At 47.1% G+C, this 19,190-nt stretch overlaps 1 protein-coding gene across 1 annotated transcript in view; it reads left to right on the top strand.

Moving 5' to 3' along the window:
• The first annotated feature begins 4,250 nt into the window (after positions 1-4,250).
• ARHGAP31 (Rho GTPase activating protein 31) overlaps positions 4,251-19,190 on the top strand; it is a 165,754-nt gene continuing 150,814 nt past the window's right edge. Inside the window, exon 1 of the mRNA XM_088461439.1 lies at positions 4,251-4,807. Coding sequence (XP_088317565.1) covers positions 4,717-4,807 — 91 coding nt within the window. The 5' untranslated portion in view covers positions 4,251-4,716. The remainder of the gene's footprint in view (positions 4,808-19,190) is intronic.

The following is a 19,190-nucleotide window of genomic DNA, read 5'->3' as shown; positions in this document are numbered from 1 at the left end:
TTGCAGGCATGGCATTTTGCACGAGGCCACGCCCTTTTTCCACAAGACCACACCCACTTTTCCGTGTGCGCGTCCTCGGCGTGCGGACGTAGGGGCGCTTTCGGAATTTTTTTCCAAGGGCCACTTTAAACTCCCAATCTGTCCCAGCTTCCTGCCTTTGGTAAATAGACCAGTTAATACCTATATTTCTAAAATGGCGCCCAAAATTTCGTCTCTGATGGTCCATCCAGAGGCGGAATACAAACCTGCTCCAATGTTGGTGTTTACGTAAAAATAATTAGATAATAATATGCCACGCTGCGCTCTTTCTGCGCTTTTTAAATGAGCCCCAGTTGTTTCTGTATCTATCATGAGACCCGGTAAGATATGCAGGACAGGGACACGTGTATAAATAGAAGCTGTTCACAATTTTCTTTGTGACTTCTCCATTTGCATTCCTTTATTGCGTAGCCAAATGCCCTTGTTAGCAGGGAAATGCGCGGAGCACACGGACCTGGCCTCGCTCTGTTTGTGTTTCTAGGCAAATAACCGGGGATCAATTTCCAGCTCATATTGTTCCAGATGTCCACAGCCCGTCAGTAAAGATCCCTTTGGCTACACAGTTTATGAGTCCATTGCGCAGTGATCACAAGTACTTATAGTGCGTAAAGCATGACCAGGCCGTGAATGCACTGACCTAGCGGACAAAGGGCCTGATCACAGATTGTCGTAAATGCAATTTTTATGTAAATATTGATGTTTTTTTGATCTGCGGATGTGCAGGAGCAGCACTGCGAATGTGCAGATTAGGTTCTGCAACGTCAGTCGCCGTGCCCCAAAAGCCGCAGTATGGCCCTCATTCAGACCCACTCGCGAGCGGCTCTCCGCTTGCAAGTGGGTCGATGGTCTGCACTGCGCATGCGCACGATGGAGGGAGCTCCGTCGTGCGCATGCGCGAGACGCGCCGAGCGAAGGACTTTCCTTCGCTCGGAGTGTCTCATCAAAGGGGGCGTGCTGTCGATGTTGACTGACAGCACGCCCCCTTTGGTGGGCGTGCCTGCCAGAGGGAGGCGCTCCCAAGGGAACGCCTACCGTCTGAAGCCGGCCCCACTGACATCACTAGTGATGTCAGTGGGAGTGATTTTGGCTCTGATAGAGCCAAAATCACTCCTGGCCATGCGGTTGAAAAACTCAACCGCAGGCTTTTGCTCGCAGTTTCGATGGTCGCGATGGTCAAGACCATCGCGACCATCATCATGCACGCTCGTATATGCTGTGGGTGGTGACCCACAACTATACGAGCGTCCAGGAGGACGCTCCATATTAATGGAGGTGGGCCCTGATTCAGAGCGAGCGCTCTGGTCAGAGCGTCCGGCTCTGAATCAGGGCCAATGAGTGAAATGCTGCTGGTATTTGAGAGCGGCTAAGACTGTCCAACTTGCAGAAGTTCCTGGGGAAGATATGGAGGCTTGTTAGATATCCTTGTCTCAGTACTACCAGCGCCAACCCTGACAAACAGAGTCCAGCTAACCAGTCAGCCTCGTGATCGTAGGTTACTTTAACGTTACGTTAAATATATAACAATATAGTGATTCTCGTTGCATTTTTAGGACCACTATTAGCAGAAGCATTGTAGAGTGGCGAGTGGCTGATTATATGATCGCAAATGGGTGTAAGTAAGATTTCTGCATTTTTATGACAAATACAGTGTCAGCCGTTGCACTGTGGACCTCATTCAGAGTCAGTCGTAAGCGGCCGCTCGGTCGTACCCAGCGATGTTCGCAAAGCAGCGCATGTGTAAGTTTCGCAAACTAGCTGTTGCGATCGGATATTTTTCTCTCCTTCAACTTGGCCAGGTCGTTAGTTTGAGTGACAGGATGAGGCGTTTGTGGGTGGTAAGGTGCTTGTGAACGGGGGAGTGGAGATACGAACGGAGGCGTGCCTAATTATGCGAACGGCGTTTTATGGGAGAGCATAATTAACTAAGTAGTGTCATGGCACATGTGACATGGGAGGTTTTGACACTGACTTGATCGTAGTGCTTAAGAGAGGGTATGGTCAACCTTAAGCTCTACGACCAGCTCCGATGGTTCCCGATGGTCTCGATTAATCCTTATATGCCTGGATATGACATGTATTGCGAACGAGAAGGGGGCGTGTTTTTAGTCTTACGGCCGCATCCTCCCCTCGCTAGTCCAGCTAACGATCCCATCTTAACTACGCAATTTGTGAGCGCTTCATTTGCATATCCGGCCCCTTTTCCCTTAGGACCGAGCGGCTGCAACGACCGACTCTGAATGAGGTCCTGTGTGCTGGAAGAAATGTATTTTTATGTGTTTCATTTGTAGATAATCCCTGCTTTTCTCCCACGTACTGCTACTTATAAACTGATATAAGAAACTTCCATTTTTTAATGGCAAAGTAGGGAACAAGGTATTTTGGGTGTTTTTATTGGTATAATCCCTAGACTAATATACATAAGGAAGGACATATAAGAGTATATTCATCACCACTTAATTTCTACAAAAGCAAGGGAAAATTCACATAAGTACCGTATTGGGGCCCAGTCATTATAAGGTAATGCAGGAGAACTTACTCTGGGCAAACATTCGCCATCTTCAGATCCCTCCGCACATGTGGCTTCTACCAACGGACCCCGGAGCTTTTTTGGGTCTGCGTGATCCCCGATAATTGATACCCCTTTTACACCGACTGAAAAATCCTGGGTTGATGCACATGAACGCGCATCAACCCAGGATTTTAGTTAGTGTAAACGGATCAACCCAGGTCCAGTGACCCGGGAATCTGACCTGGCTAGCTTGCAGGGTTGAGCACGGGTCATTCCCGTGTCACCCTGCAATGTAAACGGTGCGGCCCAGGTCACGATGACCCGGGTCGCGCCGCATGCCGCCTGATTGGCCAGCTTCAGTGGCTCTTGGAGATTACATCATCTCCAAGCGTCCACTTCCGGGCCGACCAGAGCGGAGCAGCGCACCCCACCCGCCCTTCCTGCCTCCGGACCGCTGCAGAGTAAGGTAAGTAGGTCGCGGAGGGGAAGAAGTGCCGCTCACCTGCGCCAGAGAGCCGGGTCAGTGCTGACCCGGGTTCGTTGTGAACAGTGCCGACCCAGTCTATGCCGCGGTGTAAAAGGGGGGCTGTCCCGGGTCTGATGCGGGTTGGAAACGTGTTCCAAATTCCGGGTCAGACCCGGGACTTTGGTGTAAAAGCGGTACAACATAATAGGTCCCAAAATTACCATATGACGATAGCCTAAAGGTGGCCATACACGGTGCGATGCACCGTGTAGGGCGACTGCTGATCCGTCTGTGGTGTCACTGCCGGCAGTCGTGTGGTCCCCGCAGACCGCACGATATGCCGGCTTCCCCCTCCTCATCTGAATGGGATTGTACATCGCATCCCGGGTCAGATCGTTTTGCAGGAAGACCTGGGGATGCGATGTACAACCCCACGGGAGCGCGCAGCACGATATCAGGTACAATATCGTGCCGTGTATGGGGGCCTTTAGGGGCTTGAATCTAATCTCCTTCCTCCACAGGAGGTGCATGGCTGCTAAACTTCTTATGTCCCTACCATTATTATCTGTTTTATAAAAGTCTGTATAAATAAAAAGATAATACTAATATAGTAATTGGTGCATAATAAACAATAAAGCTATTTTATACCATAAATATTAAATACACCATCCTGCTTATGGAAAATATTTTGCTACCTCACTTGTGAATACCTCCAATATCCTCCTGTATCCTATATAGCTTTGCATGATAGCAGAAGCATTTTATATCATTATAACAATATTTAACAGCCCTTTGTACAATAATGAAGTGCTATGTATCAACTCCCCACAAGTGTCAGAGTCAGAAGCGCGGTGACTGTAGGGCAGCCTTTGGTGCAGCACCTCCAGCCCAGGCGTGGTCCAGCCTCCGACGTGTCCCCTCTGGAGGAGTCTGAGAGGAAGTTACAGGAGTTGGAGAGCCAGGGAGCAGATTATCTTCAGCCCAGTGTCCCGTTATCTGCTGCTGCATGTCAGGACTCCTCTCCCTCCCTCCCCCCCTGTCATACCACCACTGCATCCCCCCACCCCTCACACGCACTGCCAAAAAAACAAGCCCCCCCTCCTTCCTCATTTCCTTAACAGCATTTCCTGAGCTGGATAACCCAGTGATTTGTAAGAAAAGGAGGAAGGAGAAAAAAAAATTACAGATAGGTGGAAAAAAAAAAAAAAAAGTAATTTGCAGACTTTGGAACTGGCCATGGTGGGTCTTTGAGTGCTAGCTCCTGTGTCTCTGCTGGCCTGGGGGAGGAGGACTCAGAGAGAGGACACACTGCTGCTCTGCAGAGGTTTCTGGACTGGCACTGCTTCCTAGGTGGCACAGTTGGCTTCAGGCTGTGCCCTTCCCTGTCTCTCCAGATGCCAACCTGCCCCCACCCTCCTGCCAGCAGCAGCAGCAGCCTCTGCCTCTCTCCCAGGATGTGATCCCCCCATTCTCCCCTGCCATTCTCAGACCATCCCTGCCTGCTTCCCTCCCCTCCCCACCCCAGGGGTGACAGCTGATCTCCTGCCTGGAGCTGGTTGCTTTCCATGGAGTGACTTGGAGCTGCTGCTGGGACATCTCAGATGCTGGCTGGCACCTCTCTGCCCCCCTTATTCCCCTAAATATATAGATATTTGTTTTATTTCCACTGGGAGGGGAGGGGGGCTCCTCTCTGGACCAACTCATGAAGAACAAGGGAGCCAAAGCGAAGCTGAAGAGGAAAGGGGCTTTTGGATGTGATCTGACTGAGTACCTGGAGTCCTCTGGGCAGGATGGTAAGTCAGCTCTAGAGGAGCAAATGCTGACTGATAGTTTATTTATTTATTTATCTATTTATTTATTTATCAACATTCACTTATATAGCCCCTACATAATCCTTATGTGCTTTTCAGTGCTTGTCAGATCAGAGGAAATAACTGTATCACATCTCAGGCAGGATATGATTAGCCTCTGTGTCAGCCATCCAAATGATGCAACTCGCATTAGTAAGCACTGGATGGACCCTGAGAAGTGAATCTGATTTCTTTTTATTATTTTTTTTTGGAGCAGTTGGCTGAACCCCCTTTCTCTTAGCTGGGGAGGGGGGTTAATTCCCAGTACATTGATCTGTCTGTCCCTGCGCAGGGAACATCTGATTTGAATTAAGTGCACAAGTATTTCTGTAAAAAAAAAAAAAAAAAAGAGAGAAAACTGCTTCTAAGGTATCCTTAGGACATTAACTCCTCCTTAGCTGGGAGCACACAGGAATCAGCAGGCTGCACTGTTTGCCGTGTCCTGGCAGGGAATTGGTTAACTAAACTTTTTACGTGTCTCCGAATGAGAAAGGTGCTGGGATTATACACTGTGTTATATTACATTGTATCTTTGAAGTACAGTAGTACAGCAATAAGTAGTGGACAGTACTGGACAGTTCAGACAGATTACACTTACAGCGGACCTGTCATCTTGACACCATTCTGTGGTATAAAGCAATATTCGTGAGAATGCCATCTGTCCATTCATTAGGAAACCAGTGACCTCACTGAGGCATGAGGCACAGATTGCCTCACGCCTCAGTGAGGTCGCTAGCAACTAGAGAGTTGGCATTACTGGCTGAGCCCCCAATATGGCCGCCACGCTCTGTAGTTGACATGTCCGCTGTAAGGCAGTTCTACGTTCCCCTCAGTAGATTAATACACACAGCAATCAATGAGGAAGCAATAATATAAAGTACATTACTCAGTGGAGTTTGTCAGTCGCTCTTTGGTGCTGTGAGCAAACTTGAGGGTTTTCTGATTACAGTACTTATAGATTTACTCTCATATATATTTGTGTTATGATTGTTGTGCGACTATCAAATGCTCAAACGTTAGTGTTTATTTTCTCTTACAATTAAGTCTAATAGATCATTTAAAGTTCCGAAGTAATAGGGGTGATTATTGATCACGTTCCGGACATGTCTGCTCGCCTTCTTGTTCCTTACCCTGAAGGCCTATATTCTGAGATAGTAGATAACAGTAATTACAGGCCTTGTAATTGTATGTGATTGATAATTGCAGAGTGTGTGAGACATACGTGGCTGTTGCAGATCACGGTACTTGTATATGTGATGTAGAAGAAGAACCGCTGTCCAGATCTGTGTTTATAAGCACTTTGCTGTCTGACAGGCCAGTCATTCTTGTGCCCATATTGTGTAAATAATATATGTTTTAGGCATGTGAGAGTAAGAGCTCTGACATCTTCATAGAGGCTTTCATGAGAACGGCGCTAGACAATTGTTTCCCAAGAATTTTGATATGAAGCCCAACAGTTCATGTTTTCAGGATTTACTCAGTAACGTGAAGTCATCTAATCATCATGATAGCGACCTCATAGCTCGTCAGCTGCGGACGAACTATAAGTCCCATCATCCCCTAGCCATGCTGTAGTTGGCAACAGGGGCAAAACTATGGGAGACAATGGAGGCGCCTGCCGCCAGGCTCCAGCTCTGAAGGGGCACCTCCCCCATTGTCCACAACATATTCACCCCACTTAGGGCTGTAACTTTGTACCCGGAGTGTACCGTCAGGGGTCTCCAATACATGGCACCCCTTCCCGTACACTAGTGGGGTTGGCAATGCATTCTGGGACTTGAGCTGATGAGCTGTCACAACAAGTGAGCGTCTTAGACAGGGCGACATCACTCTCATTGGCTTTGATTGGCGCTAGTGAAGCTGGTGGCAGCCAGTTTGTGGGTTGAACCAACATTTAAATGATTATTATTTATAAATGCCCCCAATTATATTCTCCATTTTAATATATAATATTGAAGGCAAAGAACATAACCTGTGAAACAGTCTTGGGACTGATATTTTGAACATATTTTAATGTTGTGACTAAATTTTGGGGGCGATTCAATTGATTTTTTTTTCGAACCCCGATCTCCCGTCTAAAGTGATGGGAGATCGGGGTGTGATATGTAATCGTTTTGGGCGGCCATGCCTTTTTTGCCCATGTTGCGTCCCAATAGACCAGGTTTAGCCGCTTTATGGCCTGATCAGCTGGGCGCTTAATACTATTAAATTGATTATGACATCACAGCAAGCTCATACCTGTTGGGTGGTCTCAGGACCAGCATTAGGGCCTCTTTCTTTTGATGCGCACATATTTATCATTTATTTATACAGCACTTAATTGATTTTTTCCCCCCCTGTTTTAGAATATGCTACTCTCAGGCAATGACTTTGATATATTTGATTGTAAATCCAATAATCTAAATTGCTTGAGCTAGTCTTGGCTCCGAAATGTATGTGAAGACGGGATGGCCTTCCTCCCAGCTTTGCTTTTACTGAAATAGTCTTGGGCGTCAGTGATTGGACGCTTGGCACAGAGATGAGCACGGTGCCAGTATAGAGACTACATGTAACAGGCTGTTCCATTAACTGTTAGCAAAATTTGGCCGTAACTGGTCTCAATCAAACCGAGCTACACAGCCGAATAAACTGACCGTGAATATCAAATAAATGTCATTGTGAAGCAAAAGTGGTACTTAATATTTTTATCCTCGGAACTGCGCACAATGGGCCTGATTCAGCAGGGATCGCAACTGCGATTACGCATGCAATCGGCCGATTGTTGCATTCTGCGCATGCATGGCAGTGCGCGTGCACGAATACTCCACTGCGATCGGGACTGCGATCGCAGTGGCTATGCAGACTCATCGCAGAGTGATTGACAGAAAGTACAGTTTTGGGGTGGTGACAGGGGTGGTGGTCAACGAAACGCAGGCGTACAAGTGCGTTTGAATGCCGTTGCATGGGCGTGCATAAATTATTCACTGCGATGCCCTACACAGCGTGAACTCTCACCGTGTACTGGAAGGTTAGCAATTCCTGAGTAAGGTCAGAGCTTTGTGCAAGTGTGCGTGAGGCTGCGATGGTACTCCATGTTACCGATGGTTTCGCAGTCTTGGTAAGTATTACGGATGTGTGTAAGGTAAGGTTGCCGTCCTTATGTTGTGCTGTTGCGGAATAGCGATCGCAGGGGATTAGCATATGATCGCAGTGAGACTGCGTGCCTAAACGCTATTGCAAATCTCAGTTGCGATCCGTACTGAATCAGGCCCAATACCTCTAATCAATAGTTTGCTTCTGTCTGTCTGAGACATGTGTTTAGTCGCCGCTGAGCTCCAAGAGCCCTGGAAGAAGCCAGAGGCAAGTGCGCAAAGAGAAGGAAGGGACAGACTCATCAGGCAATCTTGCAGTTCAAAAAGAAATCTCGCACTGTCACAGAGAGCAAAACAAACAGGCAGCGGAGTCTTGCATGGGTTTTTAGGCAACAGGATTGAGCCCCTTTGTCTCCAAAGCTGTTTTAGAGCTGCAAGACATGCTAGTACTTGTAGTTCGACAATGGCTTGAGAGTCAGAAGTTGCCTGATGCTTTTGTACCACTGAAGTCTTTCAACTACAACTCTTATGATCTTCGGCCTAGGACTTGGCAACTTTAGTTTTAGCGACAGCTAAAGAGGCCAGAGCCGTGCGTCCGGGCACCAAATGCTGGTAATGCCTATTAATCTGTCATTAGGCTGTCAGTAGCCAGTTACGCATCATACAGTCCCAGAAAGTGAGGCTGAGCAGCGTCTGGCGGTATTGTTGCTGGTGACGGGACTGTAGTCCCTACTGAAATAGGAGCAGGAATTTGGGGTAATGGCTCTCACGTGTCGGGGAGAAAGCAGCAGCGTTAGGACATCCATCTGTTTCCCACCTGCCCCTCTCCGCTCACCCTCTTCATCAGAACGAGAATAGAGCAGGGTCTGTTCTGCGCCTTGCAGGGTCTCTGATCAGCAGCCAAATCTAATTCATGTTTGTGCCTGTGCCACTTGCTTCATTTCCTAGACAAATGGACCCAGAGACACGTGCGCTCTGGTACAGGGGGAACGCATTCATTGCTGCGGACCACCAGCATCATTAATCCCAGCCTTCACCATCCGGGCTGATCTCCTGGCAGCAGGAACACTGTAACTTACACCTGGCAGTCAGATGCATTCCACAGACTGGCTATAAGGGGAAATTGCAGAAATGAAAAGAGGATGTTATAATAAGAGACCTTATGCCTTCAGCAGGTGATAACACGTTTATAGGGTGCTAGAAATGTCTTCTCACAGGGTAGGTGAATGCCGTCATGTACAGATGTGCTGCCCTCTTTCTAGAACAGAGGTTTTCTGCCCTCCAATGACTTTTCTGAACTCTCTCCCCTCTGTGTCTCCCCTGTATGCTTTGGGTGCAGTGGGCCTGATTCAGAGCCGCTCGTAAGCGGCCGCTCGTTCGTTCCGAGCGATGTTTGCCCAACTGCGCATGCGTACGGATCATAATAAGCATGAGCGAACCAGTCAGTGCGGCCGAAAATCGTTTGTTCGCTAAATAGCGAATGCCTGCTAATATGAGGGACAGGAGGAGGCGTATGTGGGTGGTAACAGGGGAAGGTGCTTGAAAACGGGGAGTGGAGATCAGAACGCAGGCGTGCTTAAAGGTGAAAACGGGCGTTTTATGGGTGTGCATAATTAATACAGCAGCGTCACTGACCACGTCACTGGGTTATTTTATAGTCAGAACTGCTCATAAAATTGTGGTAGCAAAAACCAACCACAAGAATAGCGAGCAGTTCATACGCTGGTCAATGTACTCGATTAATCTAATAAATAGCGGATATGACGTAGGATGCGAGCGGCCAGGGGGCGTAGTTATCCAAAAAACGACCGCAAGTTTTGTTCGCTCGTTCAGACATAGAGGCGTGAACAGACCGCAAAGAGCGAACGGTTCATTTGAATAGCCACCCCTTTTTTCTGAACGAACGAGCGCAAATAGCGTCCGGCTCTGAATCAGGCCCAGTGTGTGCAGTCTATGGGTCTTATTCAGGAGTGCATGCTGATGCACTGCTGAACGCAGATTCCCGATGGCGCCGATGCAGTGCGGGGTCCTGCGTGATCACACGCAAAGCAGCAGCAGACTATCACTGATTGACAGTCTGCAGCCATTTGTGGGCAGGAGGGGGCGGCGATAAGGAGGCATGTCGCCGTCGTTGGGGAGGAGGAAAGAGGCCAGGATCTCTGTCCGTTGACGGAGATTTCCTGGCCTCTTTGTTGTAACTGCGGCAGGTGGCTTACGTGACACCATGGGACACTCAGCTGACTGATGTGAACGCAGATTATCCGTTACTGCATCCTTGGACGCAGCTCGGATAAGAAATGCATGCAGGAGACATGACGAACTCCTGCTGCATTAACATAATTGCAAGGATGGAATTGCAAAGCTGCTTGCGTGCGGCTTTGCAATTCCGGCCACTACTGAATCATCCCCTTACGTTTAATACTAATCTTCCCGGAGATTTTACAGTAGAGAGATCTTCGGGACCATGGCTCGGTGCACTACTAGAGTCTACTGCGCCGCAGAGAGGAGGGAGCCCGCATGGTGTCTGCACCACCACTATAGATTGTAAGCTCACACGAGCAGGGCCTTCTTCCCTTGTGTAGTCTTCGATTCTTCACATGTACCATCATTTCCTCTCCCTTCCCAACAGCGACACTGAACCACCTGGTTTGGCCGGCGCTGTCCTGTGGGTATGATGGCTGTGCGTACAGTAATGGCTCATGTCCTTCTATATCCTGCATAATTTTATATATCTATATATACTGTATATACACAGGACAGCACAGACGGTGTAATGGTTAGCATTACTGCCTCACAGCACTGAGGTCGTGGGTTCAATTCCCACTATGGCCCTAACTGTGTGGAGTTTATATATTCTCCCTGTGCTAGCGTAAGTTTCCTACGGGTACTCCAGGTTTCCTCCCACTTTCAAAAAATATACTGGTAGGTGAATTGGCTCCCAACAAAAATTAACCCTAGTGTGTGTGTGAGCATGTGATGTCATTCGGACCCGCTCGCGAGCAGCAGTACTCTCGCAAGCGGGTCGATGTTCCCCACTGCGCATGCGCACGACGGCGGGAGACCCGGGGAGCAACGGGCTTTCCATCGCTCCAGGTCTCGCACCAAAGGGGGCGTGCTGTCGATGTTGATTGACAGCACGCCTCCTTTGGTGGGCGTGCCGGGGGCGTGCCTGCCAGACGGAAACGTTCCCATGGGAACGCCTACCGTCTGAAGCCGGCCCCACTGACATCACTAGTGTCAGTGGGAGTGATTTTGGCTCTGATAGAGCCAAAATCACTCCAGGGCTTGTGGCAGGGAGACCCTGTTGCAAGTCCGATGGTCGCGATGGTCAAGACCATCGCGACCATCCTTTTGGCCGCTCGCATATGCTGTGGGTGGTCACCCACAGCTATACGAGCGGCCAGGAGGACGCTCCATTTTCATGGAGGAGGGCCCTGATTCAGAGCGAGCGCTCTGGTCAGAGCGTCCGGCTCTGAATCATGCCCATCGATTGTAAGCTCCACTGGGGCAGGGACTGATGTGAATGGCCAACTATTCTCTGTGAAAGCACTGTGGAATATGTGTGCGCTATATAAATAACTTCAAAGCGTGCATTCTTTTTGTGGTAACGTATAGCATGCCGGCTGCAGCTGATCCTGTAGTTTGTCTGCATACTATGCTGGTTTCTCCTGTATAGCAACGACGGTCATGCAACATCACATACTTCATATAAAAACATAGATTTTGGGTGGAGACTCCCTTTGAGCTGAGACAATGAAGTGATGTCTGCACTCACATCCCCCCCTCACCCCTTCTCTGATCATCACAGTAGAACTTGGCAGGTAACTGTTACACTGTTTGTTTATGACTCTGTTGCTGCAGTGAGAACTAAAGTGTCAGCGAATGGACTTGTGCACACCTGCCCCCTGACAGGCAGTCGCTTCTCTGTTCATGTCATGTTTTGTCCTTGCTATTAGCTGCCATTGCATCTCAGTGCTCACGTGTACGAGGCCTTAAAGCTGCATACACACACAACGATTTTGTTATGAATGATTTTCTTTCCGATTATCTGTCAGATTTTTTTAAAGTGTAATGAACGATTTTTTGAACTACAAATGATTTTTGTAACTTCCCTTAATGGAAATCCTTCAGTTGGTCAGTCAGAATGAACTACAAACTACAATCTACAAACGGGAACGAGCATGAACGATAATCCTTCATCGTTATCACTCAGAAACTGAACGATTGAACGATAACGACGTCGTTATAGTTAAATCGTTCAAAAAATCGTTACGTGTGTATGCACCTTATTTATTTATTAAAATAGAGACGGCAAGAGCAACAATAAAGAAGACTTGCGGATCATCTCATTATCAATTGCCCAATATGAGTTTTAACTTTTCTAAGTCCCTAATTTATTTTAGTAGTAAAAGCTGCCGGGACTTCCAGTGTGTCTGCAGTACGTTCAGGGTATGGGGATGTGTTACATGGGAGATAAGGTGAGGCACGGCCTAAGCTAGAGGCAAAGGCAAAGTCTTCTCTCACGGCCGCCTCCTACGCTGGACATACACACACTACTGTATATTCATTCCAAGCACAGACATCTGTTGTCTAGGCTAGAAAAGGAGGAGCCCTCAGCAAAAAAAGCACCCTGTGTGCTGCAGGATATAGGATGTCATGTGTTATCCAGACTGGCTCTAATGTGTTAGAATATTGCACATTTACAGAAAGCATTATGGGGGAGATGTACTAAGCTCTGGAAAGTGATAAACTGGAGAGAGATAAACCACCAGCCAATCAGCTCCTAACTGTCATGTTACAGGCTGTGTTTGGAAAATGACAGTTTGGAGCGGATTGGTTGGTCGGTTATCACTCTCCACTTTATCACTTCCCAGAGCTTAGTACATCTGCCCCATTATGTGTGTTATTTACCACAGGGGCAAATTTGCACAATACACGAACCAGTATTGCTCGATCTGGTGCACGGGAGACTAATAAGTTATATTACTACGGCCTGTGTTACTAAACTACCCAGGGCCGGCTAAAGATGAACAAGGGCCTATTGTGAGAAGATATATGGTTTATTGCTGACCGTGTTGCCAGCTGGGCAGCTGGTCATTATCATGCTGTCATGTGGTGGGCCCTATTTTTATTTGGAGGCCTGGGGCTGTCCTCCCATCCGTCCCAAACAATATGAACATGGCGAGGTGGTACACCGTCACGTTCCATAGCAAGGACAAGCAACAGCGTGGTCCTGAGATACATCGTGGGGAATCTGGGATTTATTCAATTTAAAATACTTACACTCACACATAAAGCTATTAACCAAACCACACCAACATACATCTCTTCACTTATCTCAAAATATCTTCCAACCTGACATCTCCGCTCTGCACAAGATCTGCGTCTCTCATCCCCACGCATTACTTGTTCCCATGCACGGTTACAGGACTTTTTTCGGGCTGCACCCACCCTGTGGAATGCCATCCTACGCACAATAAGACTTTCCACTAGTCTCCAAACATTCAAGCGTTCTCTGAAAACTCACCTCTTCAGACAAGCTTATCAGATTCCAGGACCGCCCACCTAACCTTTTATAGCTCCCTATCTAACGCTCCTCTTATAGTAAACACCTATCACATCTTCTCTTTATTCAATTTAACATCCTACTAACCCTAGGCCAACTTTCCAGTGTGATTGGATTATACAGCCCACCAAGAACATCTGCAATCGGGCTGGACCAATTTGCAATATGTAGCATCTATCCTTGTGTATCAACACCTATTTCCCTATAGATTGTAAGCTTGCGAGCAGGGCCCTCTTACCCTTATGTATGTCATGTATGTATGTATGTACTGTATGTCTTTTACAACCCAGTATGTTAATGTTGATTCAAATTGTAAAGCGCGACAGAATTTGCTGCGCTATATAAGAAACTGTTAATAAATAATAATAAATAAATAATAATCTGGGATACATCCTGCAGACGGTTCTCTGCATACACCCAGCCCACAGGACCTTTCTTCTACGTCCCAACACCCGGCTACCCCCCATTAACACCCATGCGAGATCCAGCCGAGATGCAGCCCGATTCAGAATCGCTCGTAAATACTTTAAGATGCGTACGCCGACCGTGACACATGCGCCATTTGCGAGAAATTGCTTGATGGGTCCGCATTCTGAAATCTGTGCAATTCGGGCCGTAGGTGACCGGGGAGAATAGGAAGTGGAAGAGGGTTAGGAAGAAATACTTCACTGTTAGCGAGTTGAGGTTGTAATAAATAACTTAAAAGTCAATGTTTTTCTTTACAAATAAAATGCGCAATATTCCTAAAAGTTTCAAGCAGCTGCAACGTCCGATTGAGACTTTCTTGAAATAAATGATACATGATAATAATACCAGCGTGACGTAGGAAGGATCGTGTTAGCACTTAGGGCCGCATTCAATTTGAGACGAGCCACGGCCCGGACTTTTCACCTACTTCGCCTGTTTTGTAGGCGAAAAAGTATCACGCGCGTGGCCGCTTTACTCCGTATTCAATTTCAAAGAAGGTGAAAACAGGACCCGGCGAAACTTGAACAGGCAGAAAGTTCTGTCATATTTAGGGAAATGAGCCTGACACCCCCCAAAAGATGGCCTGACATGGGGGTTCACTATGATACCCCCCGATTTGGCTTGCTGAAGGTATTTTGTGTTTTTAAACGGGCTCAATAGCTGCTAAATAGCGTTTTTCTATATGTGGTGCAGAATAGTATTCTGGAGTATTTTTTCCAGAAAATAACTTATTCCAGCAAATTTGGGGTACTTGAAAATGGGGGTCAGCATATTTAAAAGTTGCTAAAGTAAATTTGAAAAAATCATGAAAAATCCACCTTCCGCAAGCACCTGCAATCAAAAAAACACTTGGGGCATACTTGGGGACCCCCCCAGAGTCAAGTTCGCTAGTTTTTAACTTTGTACCCCAACTTTTCTTTTTCATCCCCTTTTTCAAAGAGATTTTTTGGGGTGTCCTTAAGTGTTTTTTTTATTTATTTTTGAGACAGTTTACCTTTGGGGGACTGTCTGAAGGCTGCACGGGGGTTCCTGCAACGTTACACCCCAAAACCCCAATTCTGCACTTTTTTCCGCCTGCTATTCATATGTGAAACTTTTTCGCATAGTACATTGCATTGACTTTCCACCTAGGCAGAAAGTCTTTCAAATTGAATACGGGGTAAAAGCAAAACAGGCGAAAATGACGTCATCGGCGAAAAAGTATCGCGGATCCGGACTTTTCGCCTCAAATTGAATACGGGCCTTAGTGGGGTAATTCTTGATGCTCACTCCAATAAGTATTCCATATTCCATTTCCTACTACTCAATAAGCATGAAGTACCAGGGCAAAATGACCCACAAACCCATTGCACAGATGTTGTTACGCCAAGGAGCCCGCGTCGGCCTGAATTCGGCACACACTGTACTTTTCTCACTAGAGACAATATAGAAACTGACTGCACAATAAATGCCAGATGTTTCTCACTCAGGGAGTAACGGAAACAAATAGCCGCTATAAACCGTGTTGACTCAGCATTGAGTCGTGTTATTTGTACTGCAGCGCCTTGCGTCATATCTGTCATGTTTGTGTCTGGAAGTGATTAGGATAATGGGGGCGACTTGGTGAGACTCCTTGTACCCAGATAACTGGATATGCCAGAGATAAGACCCGGAGAGGCCCTGTCGGTAGTAATGATGGGTCCGGGGGGATGCGTGTATTGTGCAGTTTTTATTGCCAGGTTCCTGCTAATAAGAATTTGGCAAAAATGATTTGGAAAGTTTTCCAGTCCCCACCAGCAGTCACACCCAGTGTTCACTGGTATATTTCCCCCCCTTCAAATGAAGTCACTTTCTGCACATGGAAAACTCATAATCCACTTTCTGCAAGAGGGAGGTGGGGTGAACGTGTATCGCGTGCTGCAAGCAAAAGGGATTCACGTACACTGAGGCTCTTGCCGAGGAACAGCTTTCTCCACCTGCCTGCTGAACTACTACTCCCAGCATGCCCAGTCAGCTTGCTTCATGGCACACTGGGATCTCAAGATAAAAATAACTCGAGAGTCACCGCAGAACACATTCATCTATGGAGACGGGTGTGGGATTATTCTGTAATACAAGACAATACACTGCTATGTGTTCTTTCTAAGAACAATTAAAAGGAAAAGTTTTTGTAAGGTCTCCTGAGTTGCTATGGGTTACAGCGCCGCGTTCCCTCCCTGCACCAGTTTTCAGGCTTGTTAAGCGAAACTTCACAGAGATCCGGTGGCCAAGAACTGGCTGAGAGAACTGACGTTTATCCGGCTTCATACGTGTGACCGTACGTGTGACCGTTCCTGCCAGGATGATGTTTATTTGTCTCTTTTTAGAAAACAAACGTGCTTCTGGTTTACATAAATCCACATAAGCGGCCGCTGATTGCATCCATTTAAACTCACGTCAGTGAAGGGGTTAATTAGCACGGACTCAAACAAAGGACAGAAAAAAAAAAGAAAGGACAAGACAGTGTCAGATTTGTAGGAAGGCAATATACAAATTTATATATTAAATTTGCCTGAAGTTTGAAAACTGCTTTTAATCCAGTCATTTGCAATTAAAAATGCTGAAAAGAAAATCACATATAATTTTGGCTTAAACTGTACCTGCCACCTACATACCAGCAGAGGAACCCAATTGGCTGTATGGGAATGAAGCCTATAAAATCATTAGGGACCAGTGACATCACTGAGAATGCATCCTATTCATTCACTAGGAACCAGTGACATCACTGAGAATGCAGCATATCCATTCACTACGAACCAGTGATATCACTGAGAATGCAGCCTATCCATTCACTAGGAACCAGTGGCATCACTGAGAATGCAGTCTAAGCAGTCCCTAGTAACTAGTGACATCACTGAGAATGCAGCCTATCCATTCACTAGGAACCAGTGACATCACTGAGAATGCAGTCTAACCAGTCACTAGGAACCAGTGACCTCACTGATAATACAGCCAATCCATTCACTAGGATGAAGTGACATCACTGAGAATGCAGCCAATCCAGTTACTAGGAACCAGTGACATCACTAAGAATGCAGCCTATCCATTCATTAGGAACAAGTGACATCACTGAGAATGCAGCCTATCTAGTCATTAGAAGCCAGTGACATCACTGAGAATGTAGCCTATACAGTCACTAGGGCCCAGTGATATCACTGAGAATGCAGCCTATCCATTCATTAGGGCCCAGTGACATCACTGAGAATGCAGCCTATCCATTCACTAGGAACCAGTGACATCACTGAGAATGCAGTCTAACCAGTCACTAGGAATCAGTGACCTCACTGATAATACAGCCAATCCATTCACTAGGATGAAGTGACATCACTGAGAATGCAGCCAATCCAGTCACTAGGAACCAGTGACATCACTAAGAATGCAGCCTATCCATTCATTAGGAACAAGTGACATCACTGAGAATGCAGCCTATCTAGTCACTAGAAGCCAGTGACAACACTGAGAATGTAGCCTATACAGTCACTAGGGCCCAGTGACATCACTGAGAATGCAGCCTATCTATTCATTAGGGCCCAGTGACATCAATGAGAATGCAGCCTATACAGTCACTGGGAGCCAGTTACATCACTGAGAATTCATTCACTAGAAACCAGTGACATAGCAAAGAATGGGAACTATGCATTTCTAGGAACCAGTAACATAACTGAGAATTCTGCCTATCCGTTCGGTTGGAACCAGTAACAGATCCAGCCAATCAGATCACCAGGAACAAGTGTCCTCAATAATGCATTGGCTGGCTTAATGACATCAGTGGCACTTAAGAACTTTGTTTACTTCCTCAAAGTACTGTAGCTGCCTCCGTTGTGTTTGGGGAACAGGTACACTTTAATGTCTGGTTTGGATACTGTCCTGGTATGTCCAGGTTAAGACGAGACCTCCTGCATCAGTTGTGATGTTACGGTGGGGGGTCATTCAATTGTTTTCGCCGGTATTTCTACTCACATAGGGTCTCATTTACCAATGAGTTTTATCATTCACAGAGAGTGATAATAAAACTGGTTGCGTATGATAACTTTGCTCCAGCCAATCAGCTCCCAACTGTCATCTGTCTGAAAAATGACAGTTGGGAGCTGATTGGCTGGAGCACCATTTATCATACACAATGCGTTTTATCGCTCTCTGTGAATGATAAAACTCGTTGATAAATGATGCCCATAGTACTGAGGTGGCAAGTAGAAATGTGCAAAAAGACCTGGTTTCGGGCGCTCTAACCAGGACTTACGACGGGTGTAGTAGGTATTACCGCCGGCCGCATGGCGGTTCAAATCCCGACAGTAGCAGCCCGACAAGAGTGAAGATCCCGATCATCCTAAAGGTAAGTATAAACTAACCTAATTTAACCCCCTAACCGTAACCCTCCTTTAGGGTGCCTAACCCTAACCTCCCCCCCCTGTGCCTAACCCTAATACCCCCTCTAAGTGCCTAAACCTAACCCCCCCTTCCTCGCAGCCTAAACCTAAGTCCCCCGGGGGGTGCCTAACCCTAACCTCCCCCCCGGGGGTGCCTAACCCCCCTTTCCCCCCTAGCCTAAACCTAACCCTCCCGGGGGGGGGGGGTGCCTAACCCTAAGTCCCCCCGGGAGCCCTAAACCTAACCCTCATCCGCGGCTGTCCGCGCCCGTCGTCCGGCTTACCTTTGTTCGGTATGCCGGGCGTCGAAAACTCGACGCCTGTCATTAGTACCACGCCGGGATTAGAAAGTCTGGAAGCCGTCGGTCAGCATTTAGACCATCGGCTTCCAAACTACATCCCCTTAAGACAGACTCAGCCGTTAAACGTAGCTAAACCCGGTCTAATTGGGCCCGACAAGAGCGATAATTAATTAGCGATCCTTAAAAAACAATTGAATCACCCCCATGTGCCTTGGCACCTCCCTCCAGCGAGGTATGAGAAGTAGGTGCTTGCTCACTATAGTGTATGCTTCCAAAGCTACAACCCGAAATGTATATTGTGTTACCGGGATATAGCTGTGGGAAGAAACTCTGCGCTCACATCCCTCCCTAGTGTGAGGTGCAGACAGAAAGGCATACGATGTTAGCAGACAGTAGTAATGCGGCCTCCAGATTTGCTGAACCTGGCCAGGCCAGTTTCCCACGAGCTGCCCAGAATAGCTGCTCTTCTCATTATTGTGCTTATATTGCAATTCGCTGCTAACCCTTACTTTGCTGGAAGATCTAAAAGCTTAT

Source organism: Taudactylus pleione, unplaced genomic scaffold, assembly GCF_031769625.1.
Source record: "Taudactylus pleione unplaced genomic scaffold, aTauple2 ptg001050l, whole genome shotgun sequence".
Lineage (NCBI taxonomy): Eukaryota > Metazoa > Chordata > Amphibia > Anura > Myobatrachidae > Taudactylus > Taudactylus pleione.
Note: the sequence above shows the minus strand (reverse complement) of the source record. Positions and strands in the feature narration are given on the sequence as shown.